Source organism: Hippocampus comes, unplaced genomic scaffold (genome assembly GCF_001891065.2).
Source record: "Hippocampus comes isolate QL1 unplaced genomic scaffold, H_comes_QL1_v1.1 scaffold135, whole genome shotgun sequence".
Lineage (NCBI taxonomy): Eukaryota > Metazoa > Chordata > Actinopteri > Syngnathiformes > Syngnathidae > Hippocampus > Hippocampus comes.
In genome coordinates, this window is record NW_017805583.1 from 1,283,128 (window position 1) to 1,310,767 (window position 27,640).

The 27,640-nt window shown below is 39.1% G+C and overlaps 1 protein-coding gene across 2 annotated transcripts; it reads left to right on the forward strand.

The window, feature by feature from the left end:
• The first annotated feature begins 821 nt into the window (after window positions 1-821).
• taf2 (TAF2 RNA polymerase II, TATA box binding protein (TBP)-associated factor) lies at window positions 822-27,640 on the forward strand. 2 transcript variants are annotated; one of them, XM_019880059.1, is made up of 28 exons: window positions 822-1,177; window positions 1,267-1,416; window positions 1,574-1,628; window positions 1,948-2,108; window positions 4,099-4,217; window positions 5,670-5,811; window positions 6,936-7,167; window positions 8,038-8,222; window positions 9,349-9,462; window positions 10,507-10,606; window positions 12,292-12,377; window positions 12,475-12,610; window positions 13,806-13,960; window positions 14,226-14,340; window positions 15,390-15,499; window positions 17,160-17,225; window positions 18,015-18,141; window positions 18,592-18,717; window positions 19,472-19,612; window positions 19,970-20,080; window positions 20,587-20,780; window positions 21,775-21,914; window positions 23,266-23,335; window positions 24,382-24,491; window positions 25,409-25,638; window positions 26,410-26,577; window positions 26,725-26,824; window positions 26,896-27,640. In XM_019880059.1, the coding sequence occupies exons 2-28, from the start codon at window positions 1,367-1,369 to the stop codon at window positions 27,165-27,167; spliced, it is 3,615 nt and encodes a 1,204-aa protein (XP_019735618.1). In that variant the 5' UTR covers window positions 822-1,177; window positions 1,267-1,366; the 3' UTR covers window positions 27,168-27,640. The 2 variants fall into 2 exon arrangements, with proteins under 2 accessions (XP_019735618.1, XP_019735619.1); XM_019880060.1 differs by having other exon boundaries at window positions 26,413-26,577.

The following is a 27,640-nucleotide window of genomic DNA, read 5'->3' on the forward strand; positions in this document are numbered from 1 at the left end:
TCAATTTTGCATGTATGATTTTCTCTCCAGAAACCGGACACTTGAATATCAATCTCCAAGCATTGGTTTTGATGGGAACGTCGCCCCCACGTTGGCAGGTCGGTTGGCGTGGCTAATTCAGCGAGCTGGCGTCATTGACTTAAATAACCACTAGAGGGAGTATCATCTTCCATTTGCGAAAAAAGCATAAAATCCTTGGCCGATTGAGGACGTGAAGACGTAGTCGCCATCTTGAACCGGGAGTCCCCGGCTAGCTCATTCTTCGAATTTTTCTTTACCTCTTTTGACACCGAATAATGTACTTATTTTTTATTAATCAACACCAGACATGCAATTATGAGAGGGGATGTCTGATTAATTATATAACCATTTCATTAATTAAATATTGATTCAATGTTTCGAGCCAAGCAGCCATAAAAATAAACACTTTAAAAATTCTGTGGATTATGATTTATTTGTTCACGGAAGTGTACTGAAGGCTAAAGTCTCAATAAAAATAAATGAATTGGAAGGGCGAGACTCCCGGTTCAAGATGGCGGCTAAACTGTATATTGCTCGAAGAAGAAGAAGGAAGAGTAGGAGAAGAAGGAGAAGAAGGAGAAGAAGGAGAAGAAGAAGAAGAAGAAGAAGAAGAAGAAGAAGAAGAAGAAGAAAATAACAGCAACAATAGGAACAAAAATAATAGAAAAATTTCATAAAGTATGAGCGTCGTAAAATATTCATGGGCACTATGGGAGTAACCATTCCAACATAATAAATAGTATTCTTTCCATTACTATTGCCTTACTTTTTACGAATACAGCTTGTCTCGCGGCTTATTTTGTCCCAATTGGGATGCCGTACGACTTCCGCTGCTGAAGGCTCATCTCCATCGTCTTGGAATAAACCTTATTGCATCTTGTTGTATCTTGTTGTCGTCGAGAGATTCACATTGTTTACAGAAATGCTGCAAGTAGGAAAGCGCAGTTTTTGCAAAGAATAGTCTTTTTTTTCGCGCTAGAGACCGAAAAATTAAAATGGCGTAAAACGATGGAGTTTTGCAGTCGCGATTCTAAGATTATAGAGAACTCTTTGGCTGTAATTCACTTTTGCAAGTTGTTGCTGACATAAATGCCTGGACGCGTTTATCGTGAATGGAGCAAATCCACTTGGAGTCGTGATCTCTGAACAATTCCGAGTGGGTCCAACAAGTATATATGTGCATCGAGCGGTCACTTAATGCTGAGCGTGGAGTCGAATCACTTTTTATCTCGTTGTGTTTCTTAGGAGCTTTGTTTGCCCTGATCTAGAAGAGATTTATTGCACCGTACGAGCCACCAAGACGACTCCAGTGATGAGACGCGGTTGAGCTGACAACGAAACGAAGATGAACAGAAAAAGGGATAAAGGATTTGAGAGTCCACGGCCTTTTAAATTATAAGTATCTTAACTTTGTTCGCATGCATAGATTAACGAGAGTTAAAATGTTGCTTACAAATGTATTACTATTCCCATTAGATGACTAGAAAACACCACGATATATTGTATTTTATTTGTATAAAGTTATGTAATGTCATTATGCATTTTCTTTTACGACCCACCAGGTTGTGTGCATCAACAATATCAACTTCCAGAGAAAATCTGTAATTGTGAGTATAAACCTCAACAAGGCTAAACTTGTACCACATCCAGACTGCAACATCATGAATACTTGCATAGTATAATGATTTTCCCCAATTTTCACTGATACTATCAGAGCGGCATTTATTAAACATCGTTTATTACAATCATTTTGATTGTAGTTTGCAGTGGTGTCAAACTGTACTGCATCATAATAAGAGCTGTGTTGTAATATTTTAGTAACATCAATTACTGTATTTTCCGGACATTAGTCTGTGCTGTTTTTTTCCCCCTGACTAAATTAAATGTTTTTTTGTTCTTCCTCTTTTTTTCTTTTTAATCACTCAGGGCTATGTTGAGCTGACCATAATCCCTACAGTAGCCAACCTTAACAGGATCAAGTTGAACAGTAAACAATGCCGTATCTACAGGGTTCGAATCAATGATCTTGAAGCTCCTTTCATTTACAATGACCCTACGTTGGAAGTTTGCCACAGTGAGTCCAAGCAGTAAGTACAGTATGTCAACACGTTTTTTTTTTTTCAGTGAGGATTAATTTCTGTTGGATATATACATTTTACTTGCTGGGGTTCAAGTACAAAATTGCTCAAATTGTTTGCAAACTGCCTAACATCATAATGAAAAGAAAAAGGCATGTGAAAATATGCATTGAGAGCAACACGTAATTGGGCCTAAGTCTGGTACTATATCACAAAGCGTGATAGTACCTCATAGATATTTGTTTTTTTTTCATACTTACCTTGCGTTCAATAATACACCACAGAAATAGCCTGCAAAATAATCTGAGATTTTGAAAGTATTCACGTTCATTACTCAAGTAGAAGTATACGTTCCGGTCTTCTAAAATAGGTCACTGGAAGTTGAAGTAACATCTTTCTACTTCAGTAAAAGTAATGGTTTTAAAACAAAGTATAAAAGTTAAAAAAAAAAGTAATGCAAGGAGAAAAAATGCATTGAACTGGAAGTCAAGTCACACATTTTCTTTTCAGTATGTTCGATGTGCCCTGATGGTCTAAATGCGTTTTTTTGATAAATCTCGTGTTCGTGGAGGACTAATTAATCAGAGGAATCCACCCCAAATGTTTTGACTTGACTTTCAGGAAAAATGCTTGTGCTGCATCATCGGGACAAAGGGTGCAAGACCTCACTCGGCTCAAAAACTTGATGTAAAGGCCGTAATGATTATTCATCAATTTCCTGAACCGCTTCTCCTCAAAAAGTTCGCGGCCTCATGTGCTGGAGCCCATCCGTGCTGTCATCGGGCGATAAGCGGGCTACACCCTGAACCATCCAATCGCTGGGTACACATAGACGAACAACCATTCACAGTCACACTTATGGACAATTTAGAGTGTTCAATGAACATAGCTCGCAAGCCTTTGGAATGTGGGAGGAACCCGGACTACCAGAAACCACTCAGGCGAGAACATGCAAACTCTCAGCCCAGATTCGAACCCACGACCTTTGTACTGTGAGGCGAATGTGCTAACCAGTCAATCATTATACCACCCTATAATGATTATTTTAAATTAAAATGTACAGATGCCCCAAATCTTTACTTAAGTAAGGTAACCAAATATTTTTACTTTGCTACTTGACACATCTAGAAATAATTGAGCGATCTATTTTATTGAACGTGTGTTACCAATAAAACTGCACTCAATGCTTGACAGATAGCGTACTCGGTCGTAGAGTTAAAAAAAAAAGGAATTATAAAGCATGTGATGATTGTATTCTGCAGGGAACCCATTGAACTTCCAGTTCAACTTTTTAAAGTGGTTTAAGTGCAAATATACAGTACATTACATTAGTCAATCGTCGGTGGCATCGTGTGGAACAAGGAGGAACTGCAGGAGGAACTTTTGTTTTTCTTTTTTTTTTTTTCTGTCCATTACATATGGACAGCAAGAAACTCGATTAAACGGTGTTGCATTGCCATTCTGCCAGTTTATTACTGTTTTTGAAGCGGATGCATTTTAAGGATATGAAGGGCTCCTAATTACATGAGTGTGTTGACATGTCATGAAGCGGAAGTGGTCGCTATGGCTTGAAATACATTCACACACAAATGACAGCACAAATCTCAGTCAAGTTGTTAATCCAAGACTCTCGAAGTGGGTCAGAGTTTCAACAACCGGCTGGCCTATACTATGTACATTCTGAGAACGACCCAATAATGGAGGAAACTCAGGTCAGATTTTACAATCACCAGAATTAAACAGGGTTGTATACATATCTCCACAAAAGACAAATCAATACATTTTTTTGGTGTGTAGAGTGCAAAGCGATTCAAGGACCCTTTTGATTCGGTTCGACTCAGTGGAATTAGGATTTGATTTGACAGTACAGCACAGTTCGAAAGAGAATGATGCAGTGGCTTTCTTGTTATTTTACATATATTTGAATGAACTTGTCAGCACTGTAAATGTGCCATTTTTACTCGATTAAATGAGTTGTATGATTTGTGTTTTTCTACAGAAGGAACCTGAATTATTTCTCGAGTGCATATACGGCGGCAGTGAGTGCTGTGGACCCCGATGCGGGACATGGGGAGTTGGTCATCAAGGTTCCTTCTGAACTGTGGAAACAAGGAGATGGTGAGCCAATCCAGAAAAAAAACAAAAAAACAACTGTGTCCATACTTAAAACTCGTCTTAAAACTCATATTTATCCTTTGGCTTTTGACTCAGCATGACATTTGATTTTTAGTTTTACTATCTTTGTGCTTTCTACTGTCTTTGTTTTTAATTTATTGTTTGCTATTGTATGAATTATTTTTGCTCCATGTACATCACTTTGTCAACAGTGTTGGTTGTTTTAAAATGCTCTATAAATACAGTTAAGTTCAGCCCCCCCCCCCCCACACACACACACACTTTATTGAATTACGGTAGGAAGAAAATGGAAAAACTTCTGAATTCAACATACCATCCAACTTTATAAATAAATTTATACATCTTGGTAGCAACGCACAAGTAATAGACTCAAAGCATTAATATAAACTTTCTAAGCATACATCATTCAGAAGTTGCATCTTAATGGGCATATGAGAGGGGAGGCCTGGATGCAAGTCACTTAGAGAAAGGTTTACATGCTGGTAATTGAACGGCCACAAGAGGGGGCTTTCGTAGTGGTGACTGCATTCGGCAGCCTTCGTGAATACAGTATCGTGTACATTAAAAAAATTCAGGCATTGGGCCGATACCTTAGCTGGTATCTGTCCTCGCTCATTCAGAGTATTTGGAGTCAGGTACACTTGCTGTCTTGATAAGATAATCTGTTGGGAGGTGTCTGCGGCCTCTAAAGTCCTCCTGCAGCCACCCAAAAACACATTGCAGCCCAGCATCAAAATTGTCACAATCTTTGAGTCAAAATACAACAAGAGTTCACTTCAGAGCATGTTGCCTTCTTAGATCGTGCAAACATTTCCAGGTTGAATAAATAACACCATTTCACAGATGTTTCTTTCTCTGCCAATATATTTATGAAATAGGTATTAATTTTTTTAATGTTCTTAAATAGCTCTTACAACATCTTAACTTTAACTTGAAGAAACCTGGAGGAACCCTGATAGGTTAGAATCTCAGAACACAATATTCTGTGGGTCTCGAAAAATCGAGAGGAAAAAATGCTCTTAAGATTGCTTGCAATTCTTTAATTCCAAATGCTAACTTTAATTGTTATGTGATTTCCCCAATTTGCCAAAGTTAAATCTTCTTTTTTTTCCCCTTTTGTTGGTGTTTATCGGGAAGTGGAACCGATCAATAGGATTTCCATTCATTTGTGTTTTGAATCACAAGCGTCGTCATGGAACAAATCGAAACTCCTCATTCAAAACGCTACCTCTATTTGAAGACAAATATTATATTTTTCATATGTAGTGTTAATCCAGTTCATACAGTAGATCGGCTGTCTTTAATGCATGTAAATATAAAGTACCAGGTGCCTGTGTAATGTCATCCCGACTGACTTATTTGAATTCGCTCTCCAAAAGGTGTTTGTCACATTGTTCCTAAAATCCGATGTTCATTGCGTGCTTTTGTCTCCAGATTCACATCTTTTAAAAGTATACATTGAATTTTCCCTGGACCAGCCAAAAGGAGGTCTCCACTTTGTTATCCATGATGTGGAAGGCAGTATGGCAGAGAGAGGTGCTCACGTGTTCTCCTTTGGACACCACAACTCCACTCGGTAAATAATATAAACACGTTTTTAATGAATTAATTTATTTATTGCTCATGCTGATGAAAGGTGTGGAATATTCAAATGCCTTGTGAAAGAAATCAAAATTCCAGACATTTGAATCTGCCCAAGTGACATCAAGCTGAGCGAGCTAGAGCGAGTGCATGTGATTCAAATGTCAAATGGGTTTGTTCAAGTAATGGCAGATTAATGAAAGGCCCTGCCAGGCAATTGCATTGTATTAAGAGAGCAGCTGATAAAAGGCCACTGGTGAGTAACAAGCAGTTAATTGAAGTTGCTGTGTCTCTGGAGTCCAATAACGTCTCTTTGCGGAATCATGCAAAGTGTTGAAGTCATGCATAAAGCTGTATTTCGGGCCCCGGAAGAAGAGACATTTGCAGTGGGCTCGGAAAAGCATGAAGACAATTTTTCCAAACAGTTAAGTTTAGAAAGGTGTGCTACTTTGGCGTTATGATATTAAAAGCACCACATCTCCGTTTAAAAAAAAAAACAAAAAAAAAACAGAACTGTGATCAACATAGACCATGATGCTCATGAGTTTTTAAATAGGATCGTGAGCTTTATAATATCGTCCACCTGACCACAATATCGTGAAAATCATCACATTGTAAGGTTCATATTGTTACATCCCTAGTATGTACGTATGTGTATGTAAATGTGTATATACTGAATGTATAGTAAAAATTGCTCAAATCAATAATATTAACAGTATTCTTATTTCACATTTGGTGAACTATTCATTTTAGAAACTCAATTAGTAATATTAATTGATGAATCCATCCAGAGATTTGTGCCTGTTTCATTGAAGGCATTTATGCTTCCATTAACAAATTAAAAGCAAATCAATTTACATATTGTAAACAAACTTCCTCATCACAGTAAAACATTTTGCCAATACAGTATAATAATTCAAGTCACTGTTAATCTAGAGTTACTGAACACAACCACCCCCCCCAAAAAAAGAAAAAAAGAAAAGAAACTAATCAAAGACAAACGCAAGCACTGAAAACAAAAATCTTTTTGAATTGATTGATGCCGAGTTAAAGACATTTTGTTGTTATTTATTTTTCTTAATCTGAAATTTACTGTGCCTTAATTCACCTTTTCCTTAGGTTCTGGTTCCCTTGTGTGGACTCCTACTCAGAGCTGTGCACATGGAAGCTAGAGTTCACCATAGATTCCTCCATGGTTGCAGTGTCATGCGGTGACCTCATCGAGACAATCTACACACATGACATGAGGAAGAAAACTTTCCACTATGTCCTACCTATCCCAACTGCAGCACCCAACATCTCCCTGGCTGTTGGGCCCTTTGAAATTCTTGTCGACCCCTACATGCATGAGGTGAGTTTGTGGTTAAGATAAGATAAGAAAACCTTAATTTGTCTCACAATGGAGAAATATGCAATCTACAGCAGCAAAATTTGGAGGGAAGAAAGTAGAAAAAAACAAGAAGTATTTGCATGAACAAATATTTCTTTTTAAAAAAGTTGCGTTTCTATTTTTAAAATATACAGTTCTCTTGAAATTTTCACCTTTTGGGTGGCTAGTTGATATTTTCACAGGTGTGCAAAATAATTATTCAGGGCATTTTGTGTGATACAACGCATTCTGATTTAAATATCAGTCCTTTGATCATTTAAGTCTTTCTTCTTCTTCTCCTTTCGGCACGACCCTATTCAGGGGTCGCCACAGCGAGTCAGTAATTTCCATCCGCCCCTGTAAACCGTCCTACCAACTCGCATGGTCGTCTTGGCAAAAGTTTTACGCCGGATGCCATTCCTGACGCAACCCTCCCCATTTCTCCGGGCTTGGGACCGGCACTGGGGAACAGTGCACCCCCAGGGGAGGGCACTGCCCCCCAGCGGCTGGGTTCCTTTGATCATTAAGTCTTTAATCCACCAATTTTTCCTTACTTTAAGCCCACTGAAATAAAGTTTATTTATTGCCACATTCGCAAAATGTCACATAATTTGTTCTCAGCGTGTCACCCAACCCTGAAGCAGTGGGCAGTTTGTGTCAGCAACAATAAACAAAAGAAAATACGAGCGGTGATGAACCATGTTTTTTTTGGGGGGGGGGGGAGTTCAGTATTTCCTGCTCGGAAAAATGGCTTTGAAATCTGGACAGTTGTCTTCTACATCCCTGACCAGAGTATGCTCACCCTGAGAGAGTCTAACTGTAATTTTATTGTTCTTTCTGTCCCGCCATCAGGTGACCCACTTTTGCCTGCCACAACTGCTGCCACTTCTCAAGCATTCCATGTCTTACCTGCATGAGATTTTTGAGTTCTATGAAGAAATTCTAACATGCCGCTACCCTTACTCCTGCTTTAAGACGGTTTTTGTGGATGAGTCCTATGTGCAAGTGTCTTCCTATGCTTCCATGAGCATTTTCAGGTAGGCATACGATTTGGTCTAACTCCTTTTTGTTTATTTATTTGTTATTATTATTATTATTTTTTGTTTGTTTGTTTTATGGCTGTTACCAATGCATGTGGCAGTGCTGCCTTGAAATATGAGATAACCACTGGTGTGCCCGCCTTGGCCACATGGGGTCAGTATAAGACAGAGTGACAAAATAACTGGCCATGAAAACAGTTCAAAGGCATTGATCATGACTCAGTAGTTCTTCCTCCTTGGCCAAAGTCAACTACTCGCAGTTTTGATTTGCTGAGCCGAGACGTCAAATGAAATCAAAAGGACACTTACTTTTCCCCTTTTAACAAGTGTGTTTACAAGGTTTTGCAAATGCAACGTTTCATTTCAATGAAAAACAAGTACAGTATCTGTACCATGAATGAAGCCCCCAAATAAGAACAATGCATGAACATAAATAAATGTATTCTGCGAAATACAGTGAACACCAATAACTTAAAGGGACACTGTGTTGAATTTTTTTGTAGTTTCAATCTTCATTCATTTTAAACATATAACGTAACATCAAACAGGCAAATTTAGTAGGGATGCATTAGTAATGGTCTAAAAGTGCATTTTTAGTTTAACTTTTAACATCCAGTATTCGTGCTGCCTACTTGCCACCTTGCCCTTCTCCCCCACTCCCCCGGCCCCCTCCGAACCAATCGGGAAAGATAGCTCCGATGCTGAGTGAGCTTGACTCTTTGCATGGTGCCGATTTGTAGCATATTATCGTAATGCACTATACTGTATTAATAAGTGAGGATGGCCAACGAGCCGTACCATTCATCTTTGTTCCCATAGCTACTAGCTGCCTTGTTCATTAATTCACAAGTTTTTTCACAATGATCTGACATCTTATGTCAGCCAATTAATTTTCAGCACCAAAGGTTTTTCATACAAATGGTTGTAATGAACTAAATAAAAAGTGTGAATTAGAAAAAAAAATCCCATTTCCTTCCTGATGATTATTATCCAACAAATGAAACAAACACTTTTACTGTAAGCGATAAGAATATAAATCAACATTTACCTTGTTGGCGATTGGGTTTATGTCTATGCCGCCGCCGTCCTCACGTTTTTCACAGGACTTTGCCATGTTTTCCAGCACCAACCTACTTCATAGTGCTATGATCATCGACCAGACCCCTTTGACGCGTCGTTGCCTTGCCCAGGCCTTGGCTCAACAGTTTTTTGGGTGTTTCATCTCCAGGATGTCTTGGTGAGACACATTTTCTATAAAAGGCTTCTGCATCAAGAGGGCTGATAGATACAGTATTGTTGCATTTGAAAGACAGTAAATGTAGTGTATGGCTAATTGGTTTACAGGGGAACCTCTTGTTAGCCCGTAAGCCCATTTGTAACTCAAAACGTTCATTATTCAAGGTCATATTTCCCATTGAAATGAATGGAAATTAATCCGTTCTAGCCCCAAAATTGAGTTATACTCAAAAATATGCATGTCATGTAATGTGACTGTAATGTGCCATTCACCCAAATACAAAGCCCAAGACCATGCCTACAATTATCAAAGCTACTGAATCATGGTTTCTGCACACTAGTTCTTATATCCAACGATGACTACCTGTATAGAACCAAACAGCTTCAGCGAAAGAGGCTGCCTGACACCTGCTGTATTACCTACATTCCTTGATAAATAGCCTATACACTATTCACTCACTGGTCGAGTCCAGGATCAAACACATACTCCCTTTTTGTAATATCAATTTTAAGGAAGCACCCTGAATTGATGTTCAAATAACAACTTCAATACTGCAGATAAGACCCTTAAAGTTCATGTAGTGAAGCTATGCTAAATTTGTTTCAGTATTGTGAGATCGTGTTGATGTATTTTGATCAGTAGTTGGTAAAAAAAAAAAAAAAACTCACTGTAACTGATAATGTGGAAAGCTGTCTAGTAAAAAGTGTTTTGTATCATTTTGCTGCTAATTGCTAATTACTGCCAAAGATGGATACATGCAAACAAACTGCCGAGCACAATTTGAGTATATTCCCTACCTTGCAATTAAAATCAGCAAAGGCCCAATACTGGGCTGGTTGGAAAATGGCCGGGGCGACCTCTGTAAATGACACAACCTGTTCCGTATTTCTGCAAATTGTTGTGTGTGGTCACCAGCCAAAGTTGGCTAAGCAAACGACTGGATTAAAAATGACAATACAGAGCACTTCCAGTTTAGCAACCATTTAGAAAGTAACTGAGGGCATACGGTATTTAGTGTGAACCTAAATGTTGTTACTTCTATAGGGCTGATGAGTGGGTTTTGAAGGGAATCTCAGGCTATATCTTTGGCCTCTATCTGAAGAAGACCTTTGGAGTGAATGAATATCGGCACTGGATCAAAGAGGTATCAGCTTTATTTTTATTTTTAATGTTTTAAATATTTTTGCAAACCTGGACAAATTGCCAAGATGTGTGTATCAGAGCAAACTCATGCTGAGTGAGTTATGTGTTGGTGGTCTACTGAACACCAAAGCTTTTACTTTGGGTCTTTCCTGACTCTCCTATTATCATGATTAGCGACTCCTCGTTGGCCTCCTCGGTGAAAGTGCTTCTTGTTAATAGGGTAGTTGATTTGACACCAGGAGGGGATCTGCTTCACGCAGCTCCTTGCTGCTACTTCATACGGATTTACAAAAGAAAGTCCGTGCTGGCTGCAGAGCAAGCTCTTTTGGCGGCTAGCATTGGGTTACGGTAATGTGGTACGTTCCCTACGGGAATGATCCACCACTGTGCATCATCATACAACAACAGGAGCTCACAAACGGAACAACTGTATCACCCGGTTTCTGTCTTTCTTTCCCTTTCTTTTTATGGCCCTCTTTCTGCCCCTCTCACTGAGTCATTTTAACCTCAGCTAAGTGATAAGACCTCAATAATTCCTTCACTGCTTCCACTTACCATTACATTTGGTAATTTATTTTATGGTTATTCACTTCTCCAAGTGTTATTAAGTGTAAGGTTGTGATTTCAGAAAACAAGCCGTGAACCAAATTCCTACGTCTCAAGAGTGTTGCCCTGATAAAAGTAAAATCATCGTTCTTGTTGTGCAATTAATTACAATTTGTTATATACTGTATAGATATATACCTGTAGATAGATAGATAGATAGATATAAATCTAGCTAAGAAGAGAGGGAGGGAGAGAGAGGGATTATAGCCTTATTTTTGGGCGGTTTAGCGTAGATAGATGGATTGATGGATAGCCTAATTTCAATTGGTGAGTCTCTAAAGAGGCCAGTAGCTCTTGCCCCCACAGTACGGACAACTGTTGTTCTGCCCACGCAGAATTAGAAAATAACGTTGTAACTTTGGCCAACAGGGGTCGCCACGTTACATGATTTGTTTGCCACAGCTATTATGCTTCATGTCCTTCCTCTGCAACCCACCCATTTTCTACACAAGCTTGGGACCTGTGCCTCTAATTCAGCCGAACAGCCATTATCCCTTTCGTATACAACATAAGGATTTGAGGCATCTTATTGCTGGTTATTTCTCACACACTGTACATTGTGGACAACCAATTACTGTAATACAATTCATAATGTCATTGCTGCTCTTCCTCGCCATTTGAAGATAACCACTTCTGTAGAATTATGAATTCCTGTGTAGATCTTTCACTGTTATTGCTGTTGAATCTTTACCTCACTGTTTTGTTTTGTTTTGTTTTTTGGGCCATTTATTTCAACCTGAATAAGCATTATAAAACAGTTATGTACTCAGCAGCGAAGGGTGGAAAACACAATGGAAGGAGTGAGAGAGAGAGAGAGAGAGAGAGAGAGAGAGAGAGAGAGAGAGAGAGAGAGAGAGAGAGAGAGAGAGAAATGAACAATTCTTCATCGTCGGTATTCTGAGTGCTTTTTTTTTGCAAGGCATGACTCACATTGGGCAATGCTTCTTGAAAGCGCAAACATGCAAATGGTTGACCCACTGGATGTGCACGGCATCCAGACATGACATGCAATATTTGATGGTGCTGAAACAAACTGAGTATATTCTATTTTATTAACTGAATATATTTATTTTGCCACAGGAGCTGGACAAAATTGTGGACTACGAACTGAAGATGGGAGGTGTCCTTTTGCACCCAACTTTTAGTGGAGGCAAAGAAAAAGACAAGTAATACATTTTAATTTAATCGCAATAAGTCGACTGTTGAAATGGTAATTAAACAATTACAAATTGAATGCTGATACCAGTCCTTCTCTTTCTCCAGCCCAACTCCCCACCTTCATTTCTCACTGAAGCACCCGCACACTTTGTCATGGGAGTACTACAAAATGTTCCAATGTAAGGCTCACTTGGTGATGAGACTTATTGAAAACAGAATCAGCATGGAGTTCATGTTGCAGGTGAGGTGTCTTCTTTTTTAACTTGAGTTTTGAATACATGGGTATGCACTGTGTCGGACAGTGTGCCCTTTTGGGCTGTGGTTTTCAAATTTTGTGCTCGGGCTACGTAGTCGGAGTAGTTGAGTTAAGAAAAATATGTTGTTGCTGGGTTTCCAAATTATCAGAGTGATCCATTTATTTTCTGTAACTCAGCGAAGTGTGTTTTTGCATATTATACTTACAAACAATAAAACTATTTTTTTTCAACATGCGATATAAGCTGTTAGGATGCTCGGTGTACAAAAAAAAACATGGAGATGCCACTCCTCCTCGCTATCCCTTATCCAGTGGCCAATCCTTGTGCGTAAAAATGTCTTGCTATATGAAGTCATCACTTGAGGAGGGGAAAAAACAAGAGAGTCTTGTGCTGATGAAGTTTGCTTGGTTTAAAAAAATTAATGAATGATTCTGTAGTCCTTATGTTTTGAACAGAACATGAGTAGGGTCACGTGAACTGAGTCAATCCATATTGAATTTAATTATTGAGGTGAGTGAATTTACTTCATCAGTACCATTCATGTTGTTCAATCGTGATCTTCTAAAGAATGCTGTCAACTTGCATGGAAATGGATTGGAAGAACTTGAGCCGGAGTAGTCTTCAAAACCAGAATTTTGTGGGATAAACCCTATCCGGCTTCAAAGTGCCGCTTAAGGATGTGGTAATTTTGCTTTCTCCATTGACTACAATGACAATGGAGTGAAAACTGTTGACAGATGTTTCAGTTTCAAGCATTGCTTGAAACATGTCTCATACATTTTAAGGTAACAAACAATATGACTACGCTTGTCCGATGTTCATATCCTGATATAACACGTGCTGGCCACACGACAGTCGAGGCAAAGGTAACAACACCATGGGTGCTAAAGAACAAGTATTCTATTGTTGTGCCTCCGATGGTATGGGGGTGGTATTGGTTCTCACATAGGCGCAGAAGGCACTTCATTTGGAGGTGTGTCCACCAGCATGTTAACTGTCGCAAGCTTCACTTGGCCTTCAGTCGTCCACGCTGGGCGACCATGGGCTTTTAGTGTGCAGTCCTTAACATGTTGGACCTGTAAATTAAACAGAAAATACAAAAACAAATGGCACGATCCAGAACAAAAATCGCGATTTATATTTCCAAAATTCTTTTTTTTGTGTGTATTTTTCCTTTAGGTTTTCAACAAGCTTTTGAGTCTGGCGAGCACAGCCTCGTCGCAAAGATACCAGAGTCACATGTGGAGCCAGATGCTTCTATCTACTCATGCCTTCTTGAAATCCATCTCTAATGTCTCTGGCAAGGACATTTCCCCTCTTATCAAACAATGGGTGTATCCTTAACTCCACAGCTCTCAAACTCATGGGCCTTGGCCCATATCTGGCTGGCCAGTTCATTTTATATGGCCCGTAAAAGTTATTTCTTTATCTTTCTTGCAAAGTGTAGTCATTGTTTTTTCATTGTTATGCAAGCTGTCAAGTATTTTTATGACCGACAAATGTTTGGCAGGAAACATAGAGAACACACACGCAAATTATGGCTTATTGTTGATTTTTGAATCGTATTTTTTTTTTTTGTCTTAACTCGCTCATAACCAGTGATCAGAGTGCTGTGGTAAAATTCTATGGCAGCTTTGCATTCAACAGAAAGAGGAATGTTCTGGAATTGGAGATCCGCCAAGACTACACATCCTCTGGAACTCAGAAATATGTTGTGAGTATTTCAATTCTTTTCATACTGAACGTTGGCATTTGATTGTTCTTGTCATCGGGATACATTTACATCCCAGAGTCAAGGATCAGGCCATGAACCTGCTGTACGTGTCCTGATTATATACGGGTATTGGAACGGTTGATAACAAAAAACAGGTTCCCAGGTGTCATGTGTTCATCTAAATGCCCTAAGGGTCAAGAATTATCAACATCTAACAGCACATTTTTTGCCATGGTGAAATTGTCGCATTTTAGGGGCGTATCAGTCTCAACGGTGAGCCAAACCTCATCCTGGCAAACATAATGCTGAACCTGCAAGACTTATAATAACCTCCAGTTGGCTGAATCTCACCGGCGCATTCCTGACGATATTTGGCCATCTTCTCTTCCGCCTCACTCGCTGGCGAGTGGCCGCTTGCTTCTCCGAGCGGAAGTAGAGCCATTCCTCAGAGTGTGGGAAACAACTGAGTGCACAAGACAATGAAAGCATTTTTTTGTAGCACATGAGTACACCACCAAGCATCACTTTCCCTGCCATGCCAACAATTTCCCAGACCCACTAATTAAGCTATAGATTCAGCTGCATTGTCACTCGTGCAGGCAGTTTTTCATCTCCAAGTCACCACAATAATATTCAGTTTGTGAAAAGCTGTATGCCAGCATGGCAAATTGTGGAGCAGATAAGTAAAATAATCATTGCAAGGGTGCTACTAGCATGACATTGGTTACATATACACTCTCCAAATTCTACTCCCCCCCACCCCCCAAAATAATATTCCAAGATGGCGGCCCGAAAACCCAAGATGCCCCCCCCCAAAAAAAAAAACACTAGCAATCTTGGTTTTAGAATTTTGTTATGACCCTTCTGACCAAAACAAGCTATACATTATAAAGATGAATGGTATTGTATATGATTATATGAGAATCTCATTATGGTGGGCTGCCGTAATCAATGTATCATTTTATGGTGTTAATGAACTGATATTTTCACTCGTGTGTTGTCTCTACCAAACACTAACTATCCTCTCAAATGTTTGTGTATCCCCCCAGGGTCCCATCAAGGTAACAGTGCAGGAACTCGATGGGTCATTCAACCATACCTTGCAGATCGAGGAGAACAGCCTCAAACATGATATCCCATGTCACTCCAAGAGCCGAAGGTACACTAAAACCTCCACTAAGTAAACACAAATTTACACTGAAAGTGTCCCTTGTTATATATTTTTTTAATTCACCAACAATTTGGAAATGGTAGCATATTAATCTAACAGCTCCCTGGCAGTCAGTCGAAGTTGAAATCTCAGTTGGAAAATTCCTCTTCCTGCGTTGTGGGTTTTCTATGGTTACTCTGTATGCGTCCTGCTTCATTGCCCAAGAGTGGCTCTCTATATGTGCCCTGTGATTGACTGCCGACCGGTCCATTGCATCGCCCGAGATAGGCTCCAGTTTACATGTGACCTTAATGAGGACAATCCGTGTCGATAACAACAGATTATTTTGGAGACAAAATTCAATCACCACTTGGCTTGAATTTCCTTTGTCGGATCACCTGGTTTGCATATCGCAGATAGCTGTTGTTTTCGAACAAGATTGCAACTTTCAACTCATTCAATGCACAACTTTGTATAATTCCCAGGGCGCAATTCAAGGGACACACAGATGAAAGTGATTTCACTCATTTTGTCATCAGTGATAAATCTGGGGACGACACAAATCAGCGTGTTAGTCTCAGAGATGAAAGTCCTCCGGATTTTCCCGGAATTCCGGGTTTTTCAAATTTTTATGAATATTTCTCCGGAGAATTGAGGAAAATTTGCATAATCCGGATATTTGTTGACAACATTGAACGAAGACGCGTTTGAGTTCGTTGTATTGCTTTCACGAGCGTAGCCATATTGAGGCACTAACACTAGTAACAGTAAAGAGATTTTTGTTTGTGTAATAACGACAGAAGGCATGATGGCGTTTGACTAATGGTTTAGTAGAACGAATAGCAACTCGCAACAACAGTAGCAAGCGTCATTTTGCCTCTTGGGTTATACCATCTCAACTAGAACGTGGGGGATAGTCCCCAAACAATTTTCGTCTCTTTATAAACACACCTGCTAAACCCCAGTAGAAAGAATAAAAGAGGCCGTCAACAAGACAGTTGTCGTAAAATATATATTTGGCCAAAAAGGGAAAAACACAGAGTGGCATAAAGTCGTGGCCGGCCGACTTCAAGTGTCGTCTCGGCTAACTTAGCTTACCACAACAGTAATACCCTCGCCTCGCATTCTCATGGCCTCGCCATATCTTGGAGATTTCGAAATTTCGGCCCGAACGGAAGCCACAAAGGGTACACGTGTGCACACAAAAGGAAGATTAATCATTGAATGTCGAGTATTTGAATAGCGTTTTGTGTAAACTAATTCATGCTTGATCGGCCAAGTGCGTCCGCGTGTGTGTGTGTGTATATATATATACACACACACACACACACACATTTATTTATTTTTTCCGGAATTTTCAGAAAAGTCCACTTTCATCTCTGTAGTCTGAAGTTTGGATTTGATAATATTACAGCTCTCGTTGTCCTCTCTTGGTTATTTACAGCTCAGTTATAACAAAATACAGACAGTGTTTGGTCTAAAAAGAAAGGTGAGAAAAAAAGAGAACCCACCACTCACTTGGGCAGATGGAAAACAAATCTGTGTTACTAAAGGAGTCAGAACATTGTAACGGGATCGGAGGAACAGCAAATGCACTTGATTACCATGTAAAAGTTTGTCTTATTTAGTGGACTAATGTTTATTTATTTGTTTTTTATTTTGTCCCTAGAAATAAGAAAAAGAAGATTCCACTGATGAATGGCGAGGAAGTGGACATGGATTTATCAGCCATGGAGTAAGACATTTGTTAAGCCACTTGTTGCATTTGCATTTCCAAAATAGTTTAATGCAGAGAAGAGACTGACCAGTACCATGTCCAGAGAAGTTCTCAACCCCAATTTCTCAATGAAATTTCCTGATGGAATGCTAGCCACTACCGGCTGTTTCACCTTTTCTAACGAAGGTCTGGCACACACAATGGCAATCAGGCTGTTTGTTTAAGGTGTATTAAGAGTGCATTAAAGCTGGCGCTGAAGGGACCAAAGAAGTCATTTTATGCTTTACATAATTTTTATTTTATTTTGCTTTTTTTATCGGAATCGGCATCAGCCTAAAAAAACAACAACAACAAAAGCAAAACAATGTTACTTTACAATGACCCCAATTTTTTTGATGAGGAGACTTGGAGTTGGATGTTAGTTAGGTAGTTGTTTGTTTGGACCACAAAGACGAAGTGGTCACAAAACCCATGGTTGTGACAAAATAGATAAATATTTTTTCATTATTTTAAATACAAAAGTGATCAAAATTCATGTAGTTTCACCATCATCAATCAGAAAAGAGGATGAATGTGGATAATTGCAAAAGCCTTCCTTTCCTTATCGAAGAAAAACAACTTCAGAATATTCGCATATTCTTAATATGTCAGTGCATCTGATTTTATTTCAAAACCAGAGGATGCTTTTTGAAGGCAACACCACAAAATTTTATGTAGAGGAAGAGATCGTGGTTACCTCCAGCTCATCCCACGAAATGTTACGACCACTGCCTCACTTTTTTATGTCTATTTCTCCTTCTTGTGTAGTGCTGACTCTCCTCTTCTATGGATACGGATTGATCCAGACATGTCAATTCTGAGGAAGGTGGAATTGGAGCAAGCCGACTTCATGTGGCAATACCAGCTGCGGTATGAAAGAGATGTCGTTGCACAGGTAAGTAAGTTATCTTGATCAAATTGTGTGTAACAGTACTTGATATGTCAACACAGGCTTTGAATGACTTTGAACAGTAAGAATTGTTTGAGTTGCAGGTGGCACTAAAACATGGAGCAGAGCTGTGGAAGTGATTAAAAAAATTGTATTGAGGTATTAGGTACAGGACCTAAAAGTTACTGTTCAATAAATAAAAATAAATAAAATTAAAGTTTCAAAAATTATTATTTTTTAAAACATAGCTAGGATAGGCTCCAGCTGTCTCGCTCCCACGTGAGGATGAGCTGATCAGATAATGGATAGATAGATGTTTCACTCTTTAGAAATAGTCTACAGTCCAATCACAAGTGGTAGACATGTTTGGATAAGCTTTCACACTTTGCTATGCATATCATTACAACATAAATGTGTTCTTCATGGTTGTTTGGCTGCATGTTTTATCCATTCTAGGAGGAGGCCATATCAGCCCTTGAAACTTTCCCAACTCCTGCCTCCAGACTGGCCCTGACTGACATCCTTGAACAAGAACAATGTTTCTACAAAGTCCGCATGCAGGCTTGCTTCTGTTTGGCAAAGGTATATGATACTGTACTATGAAGCGTACCTGTGGGGATCAGAAGGAAAGATATTTTCTTGTTTATCAAGAAAAATTGCATCCAAACAGGTTTTTTGCTACACTGGTTGTATTAAAGCAAGTTTATACGGTAATAGCTTGCAGAACCTGTTTGTCGAGGCACCATAGATAACGTGTGCAGCCATAACGTATCTTCACAAGCATACGATGCACCGTATTAAAAGGCGTAGTGTCAGTTACGGGTGCTATTTCTGTATTTAACACATATACAAGACACATTGTAATCTTGGACGCAGGCATGGTAAACCATACGCTACCTTTAAAAATACAGTAGCAAGCATAAACGCTAGCGTATGTTTTTAAAAAGGCAGTGGGAGAAAAAGTTAGACCGGTTGTACTTAATTGACACAGTATTTAACGATGTATTCAGATTATTTTTTGCTCAATCCTTTTCCTCATCAAAATCCTAATCTTCTGTATCCAAAATAAACTGTGGGGCAAGTTCACAATCAAACACGGCAAGTTCCCTTGCGTCATTGTCAGAGTCAGTCTCATTGCTGTGCGGTGCCTCAGAAATTATACTTTTGTCAATCCATTCACAAATTGTGGTGTAACTCACCCAGCACCTCTTTGTATGATAAATATGGGGATGAAATCAGAAATCCTGAAAAGGGGCATGGCATCGTATGCATCTGCATCTACATATAAAGAATGTCTTCATACCGATATGCTGTTCTGTGCACATAATAATTGCAGATCGCCAATGCGATGGTGAGCACATGGCAGGGCCCACCAGCCATGAAGTCCCTGTTCACCAGAATGTTCTGCTGTAAGAGTTGTCCCAATATCGTGAAGACCAACAACTTCATCAACTTCCAGAGCTATTTCCTGCAAAAGGTAGCATGCCCCGATTAAAACAGACAATAAATATTTTAATGTTTGGGTATCCTGACTCAGGGGTAATTTGTTAGTTTTAGCCAAAAGGTATACCAAACTGGGTAAAATTGTTGTGGTTTGTTGAAAGAGACGATTTGGTTTGAGGGACATGGCTACAGACCACATTAGAGTAAATACACAAGCTTTAGAATGTGCCTGACAAAGGAAAGGCAGTGTCAATGATTCATGGTGGATTATAATGTGTGAATTAAATAAAAAAGAAAAACAAAATCCCTGGCAGGCTTTTTAGTCTACCCATCTCTCTTGTCATTGACGGTTTTATCAACTAACAAATCCTTTTTCTGTATTCCTTGCAAGACGATGCCTGTTGCCATGGCATTACTCAGAGATGTGCAGAACCTTTGTCCCAAAGATGTCCTCAACTTCATACTTGACCTCATCAAGTATAACGACAACAGGAAGAACAAAGTAAAGACAAAGCAACCACACCCTGCAACCTAAATTCTTAATACTGTCGAAACCCCACTTTTCAGGAATTCAGATCATTCTTTAAAATAACATAGTCGTTTAATGATTCCCTCATAGCAAATTCAGGTGTTATAACAGCACACAACAGTTTGATTCAAAAAACACCACAAAAAAATAACAAATAAAATGAATACAATGAATCAAGTGTGTGATGCGTCTGTTGATTAAAGTTGGTGGCGAAGGGAATGTGGTAACTTGTTTCGGCCCTCACTGCTGTTGTACACTCTTATGGTGGTGAACGCAAGGGAATGATTGTGGTCTCCTCAGGAGAATCAGTCTACTCTGTCCCTTCCTGAAGCAGGAGTCTGTATTTTGGGAAATAACAATCTGATAGTAAGATAGTTGGCTGAAGCAATTTGTAGTGTATTTCACATGTCATCTAAGTCATATTTACCGGTATTTAGTTCTTGTCTACTAACATTCTATTCTTCTTGGTCCTTTTCCAGTTCTCAGATAATTACTACCGTGCAGATTTGCTTGAAGCATTGACCAACTCCTTGACGCCAGCCATCAGTATCAACAATGAGACTCGGACTGTGGACAATTTAAATGCTGATGTGCGGCTCATTTTGGAGGAGATCACTAGATTCCTTAACATGGAGAAGTTACTACCAAGCTACAAGAGCACGATAACGATCAGGTAGCTGCTGCCTCTAGGCATACGTTAGTCAAGTTCTTGTGGTCAACTTTTGACTTGTTTTTCCTAAAATGTATTTGTACACCACTCACAATTTTCTATATATTTTATTATACCTTTTAATAGGGTGCGCGTGTGCGCATGCGTGCATAGGAGAGACGATATTGGAAAAAATCGGAAAACAATCTGACTATACGCTGAGAAAGTATACGCTGAGTTAATAATGATGGCAGGACAGAACGTCGCTGGAGTGAGCAAATTGTTTGCTTATTTTGCTCATCTGATCATTGACGTCATTGATCGATTGGCAAATTATGACATTACAACCGGGCACCGATTTTTGCATGAAAATGCAAATTATGTGCTGATCTGATCCAGCCGATCAGATCTGTGTAAAGTCTAAAGATGAGAATTGTGCCCCAGTATTTATGGACTCGACTAACCACCTCATTAGTGAAGCGTGGTGGTTGTGCCATGTCGTGGGCATATATGGCTGGCAATGGAGCTGGTTCTCCTGATTTTCATAGAAACGACCTCAATTTAAAGCTGAAAGTCTGGACTTAAAGCACTTCTTGTCCGTATCATTTGAAATTTTACGTTGAAGACAATAAAACGGGTTAGATCTCAAGTTTCAAAATCTGGATTCGATTGAATAAGAATAAGAAAACAGTTACTCATCTCACAATGGAGAAATTCCCCATTTACAGCAGCAAAGTTATGAAAGGAAGAAAATAGAAGAACAAAAAGTATAGGAGCTGCTGTAAAGGCAGCCACTCTCGCGGCGCCTTCTTGAAGTGAGAATAACATAATAACAAAATAATACAACACAACATGTTGTGATTCTCATTTGCTTCCTACTGTGATAGAAATTTGATTTCGATACTGTACTGTATGGCATTGAACAATGATGCATTTCAGCTTCAATTTTCATTTTGATACTTGATTCAATTGCATTTTTTCATTCATTTTTTTTCCATCTCCTAATCTTTATTCGTAGTTGTCTGAAAGCCATTCGTCAACTTCAAAAAAATGGTCACATTCCAAGTGAAGCATCACTCTTCAGGTCCTATGCAGAGTATGGCCACTTTGTGGATGTTCGTGTTGCTGCTATCGAAGCTCTGGTGGACTATACAAGAGGTAAGATGCGAGCATATTGATGATAGCTGTCCTGTGATCGTCTTTGATTTTATAAAATGTTAAAATAAGCACTATTTTTTACTGAGTGAGTTAAAAAATAGGCTCCTGGGTTCTACACTGAAATTCAGATTTAGGGAATAAAATCACAATTACGCTGAGCGGGAAAAGTGGTATGATGATCATGTTTTCTTTTTTTACCTTGATTCAACCAGACAAAAGACCAGATGAACGGAGTCTTGTTTAGACTGGTGACCTGGCCAAGCAGTCAGCAGCATAGGTCTCGCAAAACACGCAGTATATCACTAAACTCAACTCATCTTTGAGTGAGTACTTTAAGCAGTACTTTAATAGAGTGCAGGATTTGTACTTGCCCTAACAATTAAAAAACAGGCATTGTCCAGTGGATTTCAGTTGTCCGACCTTTAACCCTTTCGACAGCGGTTATTACAGTGGACACATTATCAGGTTATCAGGTTACAGGTTATCATTATTTGTGCATGAAAGGGTTAAAATAGATCAAAAGGTTCCAAATGAAAAAAGATGTGATGGTTTCAGCTCAGTATGTGGAATGTTCTAAGCGAAAGGAGCGGCACAGCTAAGCACTTGTACCCAGTTCAGTCCTAACATACCGAACAGTCAGGCTGAAGTTGTTGCTTAGATTGGAGGAGAGAAAACAGACAAAATACAAAGGAAGTAGACAAAAAGGAAATCACCGAACAAGGCCAGTCTTCTTATGGGTGTACAGTACCTGCATACAGAGCCAACCAGAAATTCACATGTAGATTATGAAGTTTCCGCTGACTGTACTCAGTTAAACGGAACACACGGTGGTCAACAACTTCCACGGACTGAAGACATTTAGAGGAAGTGCTCAGTATTTGTCTCTGTAGATAACGTGTGAAATGAGACAGGTGAGAATATTTATTCATGATCTCATTGTTGGTTTATCTCTATGGAATAAATAAATAGGGTTAAAAAAAAGTCCAAATTACGGTTGTGGTTTTTTGCAAAAATAACAGTATTCCATGCCAGTAACCACTGCCTGCCATTTCTAAAACTGACCAACACGGTCATCAGAATAAAAATTAGCACTGGCCCAACATCCAAATTAATTTAAAATGTCTTCAGAAATAAGTCTACCATATTTTATGCTTTCATTACTAAAAGAACAATAGTCTAGCCATGCCACCCCATAACATGGACAATTGTGTTTACATGCGATCAGAATGAGGGATCATAAATGAATACTTTTGTCAGAAGAAAGGAAATTGAACTGTTGTGATGTCCAGTGATCGATGACTGTGCAGATTTTGTTCACCTCATTTGTTGATGCTGTCAATGTATTTTGCAGTTGAAAAGAGTTCAGTTGAGCTGCAGTGGCTACTCAACCTGGTTCAGAGTGACCCGGCTCCTTATGTCAGGTTAGTTGGCCTACAGGGTTGCTTGAGGGAATACAGGTGTCCATTCCAGAGGCAGTGATGTAACCTAAATTTGGACATTCTGAATCTTTCCATGCAGGCGTCTTTCACTAACTTGCCGTAACGCAGGAATAAAACAATTTTAGTGATTCTAATGTCACTTTTTCTACCATTTCTAATGTGGGCGTTCATATACCGGTAACTTTACTGGTCCACTCCAGTTTACAAGACTTGCCATTCTACTGTTAGCCCTGGCAAAGTACCACATTTCCCCAGTGACATGAATTGTAACTTTTCGACTTAAGGCACCACCATGCCTTTCAAAAAAAATCATGCTTTTTTCATGAACATTTGGAAGTTGTTACACATGTTTTACCTGTAGATACTTTTTTTCTGAGTAATTAGCATTTGTTGACAAAATAACCAATATTTAGCTCGTTGTAAATCTCTGAAATCATCCATGTTTGCCATGAAAGAAAATCAGGCATTTGCAGCTTTTCTCTTTGTCGACAATTTTAAGAGCGACGGTACAATATATTTTGCATTGCATAACTTCATACCATGTTACATCTATTTGGAGTATGTCAAATATATTGCATCTTACTTGTTGTGAATTGTATTGCATCTGGAGTAGCATTTTCAATATTGTGAATTTACCATCTCGTTGGCAGAATATTGGGCCGTGCACTGCATTGGCCTAAGTGAGATGTTCATCCCTAATCCACCCTCAAATCCAGCTAATTAAATCTTCAATTATGACAACATTTTATCTCCAACTTGCACATGCACAGTCTGAATTGTCCGTGCCGGAACCCTTAAATTCCTCAGCCTCTGGTCAAGGATCGATCTTCACAAAAGGAATGATCATATCTCTACAAGGGCATGAGAAATAGCATTGAAATGTAATTATGTGTTCTTGTTATTATGTAGTACGTCTCTAGATGGAATGCAATATGCCGAGGGTTTGAATGTTTGGATTTTGTGGTGGTTTCGCTGCATTATTAACCAAATGCACATGTTTACATTTTAACATTTGTTCTTCCATCAAGACATAAGATCCTAGCCATGCTTTGTAAGAATCCACCCTTCACCAAGACAACAGAATCAGCGATATGCAATGAAGCTCTGGTGGACCAGCTTTGGAAGCTCATGAACTCAGGTGAGTCTCAGACATGTGCCCGTCAACCTGCTTGTCAGTCAAACAATGTTTTCCAACTAATTACCGCATTTTACGGACCATGATCTGCAACGTATTTTTGGGTGCAGTATCAACATGTCTATTTATTTATAAAATAATAATAATACATTTTAAAAATCATACATAAGACCCACTGCGTTATCAGGCGCATTATTTATGTGAAGCATTGTATGTTGATTTTTTCTAATTGTACCATATGATTATGATTATTTGACAGATTTAGCAACGTTACGCTAGCTTCAGAAAAGACATGAAATATCAGTTAGGGCTGCATGTCTCGCTTGCTTTTATTCGCCGTACGACTACATGGGGAGGAGGGGATCCTTCGATCGATGAATAAAAACGTTGGTAAATGACTAGTCCATCTGGTAGACCGGTGATTTTTTATTTATTTATTTTTTTTTAAATCATAATGCTCTCTCTTGCTCTAATTTTTTTCCTGGGGCTTCACAATAATCTGATTACTTTGGCTAATGCTGAATGTTATCTTGGTTGCCAGTTCAACAGCTGTAAACAAGTCAATGCACACACCATTATCCAATCTTTTCTGCTCGGTCCCGACAGCTATTTTATTTAATTTCCATAATATAAACATTTAATCCTCAGGCATTGTGTTCTTTCTAAAAATAATTGAACATAAAAATACATATGTTGTCTTGACACACACAATTAATACACTACAATACTCAAATAATAAAACCATCTTTCGAATATAATCTTTATTTATATAGCGCTTTCACAACAGCTACAGCTGTAACAAAGCACTTTACAGAATAGTTAACATAAAATAACAAAATAATATGACAGAACACAACATAGGTCATGGACAATCATGCAATTGTAACCACTATTCCTGCATATTCTCTTTTTGCATTCAGGTACCTCTCATGATTGGCGCCTGCGTTGCGATGCTGTGAACCTCTACTACACTTTGTTTGGTTTGACTCGGCCTTCCTGCCTGCCCCTCCCTGAGCTTGGCCTTGTGTTGAACCTAAAGGAGAAGAAAGCGGTACTTAACCCTACCATCAAGCCTGAACAGAGTGTGGGTGCTGTTATCGACACCCCTGCCAGTATTGGGATCCATGGTGTTGGCTTAAATTACCCACCTGTAAGTACTATGCCAAAAATATTTAGTCATTAGTGATGACAATCTATTTGGCCTGAACCCATTTTATGGGTTCAGGTCTAATAGATTGTTCATGCGGGACAGATGAAAATTGAATCATACTTATTGGGGAATGCACCACCACATATGCATTATATCCACCAGCGGGTGGATATAATGCATATGTGGTGAGAGACTGCCACTAATGGTGATTTTTTTATTTTTATTTTTTGAGAGAGAGAGAGAGAGAGAGAGAGAGAGAGACTTTTTTTTCCACGCCTGAATGATGATTGATCCAAAAATAATGTGAATACATTATTAAATACTTAATAAAATAAAGTACCTCCAAACTCAGTTTTGCTCCCGTTGTGTTTTTAAAAACATACATTAGCGTGCATGCATGCTACCGTATTTTTTAAACTAGCATATATTTTACCATGCCTGCGCCTAGTAATACAGTGCGTCTTGTGTATGTATTAAATACAGAAATAGCACCCATAACTGACAATGCACCTTTTAATACGGTGCGCCGTATGTTCGTGAAAATATGATACCTACAAGTGGGCCAAACTTAACCCTTTCAGGGACAGCGGTTACAACAGTGGACAGCTTAAGTTATCAGGTCGTCGGGTGCATGAAAGAGTTTACTGTCCAATGCTTGGAAGTCTCTAATTATCCACAGCAAATAGTTTATTCTGTGGTTTGTGCTGTGTTAAAAGAGTCTGAAAATTACAGAATATGCTTAATTTTTATTTATTTATTTATTTTTTCCGGCAGGATGATGAAGAGCCTGATCCTATTTCACTGGGGGTGTGTGGGGTAGGACAGCCACCTCAGGGCATCAAAAGAAAGGCCGAGACTCAGCTGGGCTCCCCACCCGAACCCACACAGGCACTGCAGCATCAAGATGACGATGGTAGAATCGGGCGCTACAAGATCAGAGTAAGGATGTAGATGATTTATTCTTCTTATTATTGTTATTGTTATGTCTTTTGCCAAGTTTGGCTGGCATGTATTTTTTGTTTGTTTGTTTTTTGACAGATTGCACATGACTTTCCTCAGTTGTTGTTTTGTTTTGGTTGTTTGTAGTTTAACACGGAAGATGAAGATATTGACATGGAAACTGTGCATGATAGTCAGGCCTTCATTCACCATCACCTCAATCTTCTGGAGAGACCCTCCACACCAGGTGATATAACATAGTTGCAACCCAATGATTGCCGTTTGTGTTTACCACCCCAATGATGCTTTTCTTTCAAGGTAAAGAGCCAGCATTCGTCGAACAGTCAATGCTCTCCATGCCAGCCACGCCTATACCATCCTTCTCCAAAGACACCACATCCTTACCTTCGAAACACAGAGGGGAGCATGGCCACCACCATCACGAGCACAAGAAGAAAAAGAAGAAAAAGCACAAGCACAAACACAAGCACAAGCATGACAACAAGGACAGAGAGAGAAGTAACTGGCATCCTTACAGCAATAGCCCAGTCAGTGGCAAGTCCCTCCACTCACCATCGCTCTCTGAATAAAATCTTCACAGGTAAAGTTAGCTACCCATCATAGTGCCACATGTTTGTCAATTGGGGATCCACAGTAGACCAACCACTTTATCACCTTCAAGTGAGGATTCACTCATGTGCAGAATCTCATAGATTCATAATGTTCTCCTTTGCTCATTCATGATTGCTTTTTTTGGGGAGGGGGGGGGGGTTCTGGGTGTTTTACCAAAATCTTATTTTCTTACTAGCTAGAAAAGGGAAGTTTACCTTGCTAAAGTTTTAGGCAGTACTATGGAAAGAACAAAATACAATTTAAAATTGCGATAACCAAGAGTGTTTGTAAATTGATCGCCAACATGTCTGCTTGTCTTTGATAAAACAGACCTAATCTTACAATGTCAGTTATTCCTGTAAAACCTCTTACTCAAGCTATTATGTCATTTTTAACAAATTTGTCGGCATAGCAAGGCCCTTTTTTGTTATCAATATTATTATGTTTTTGG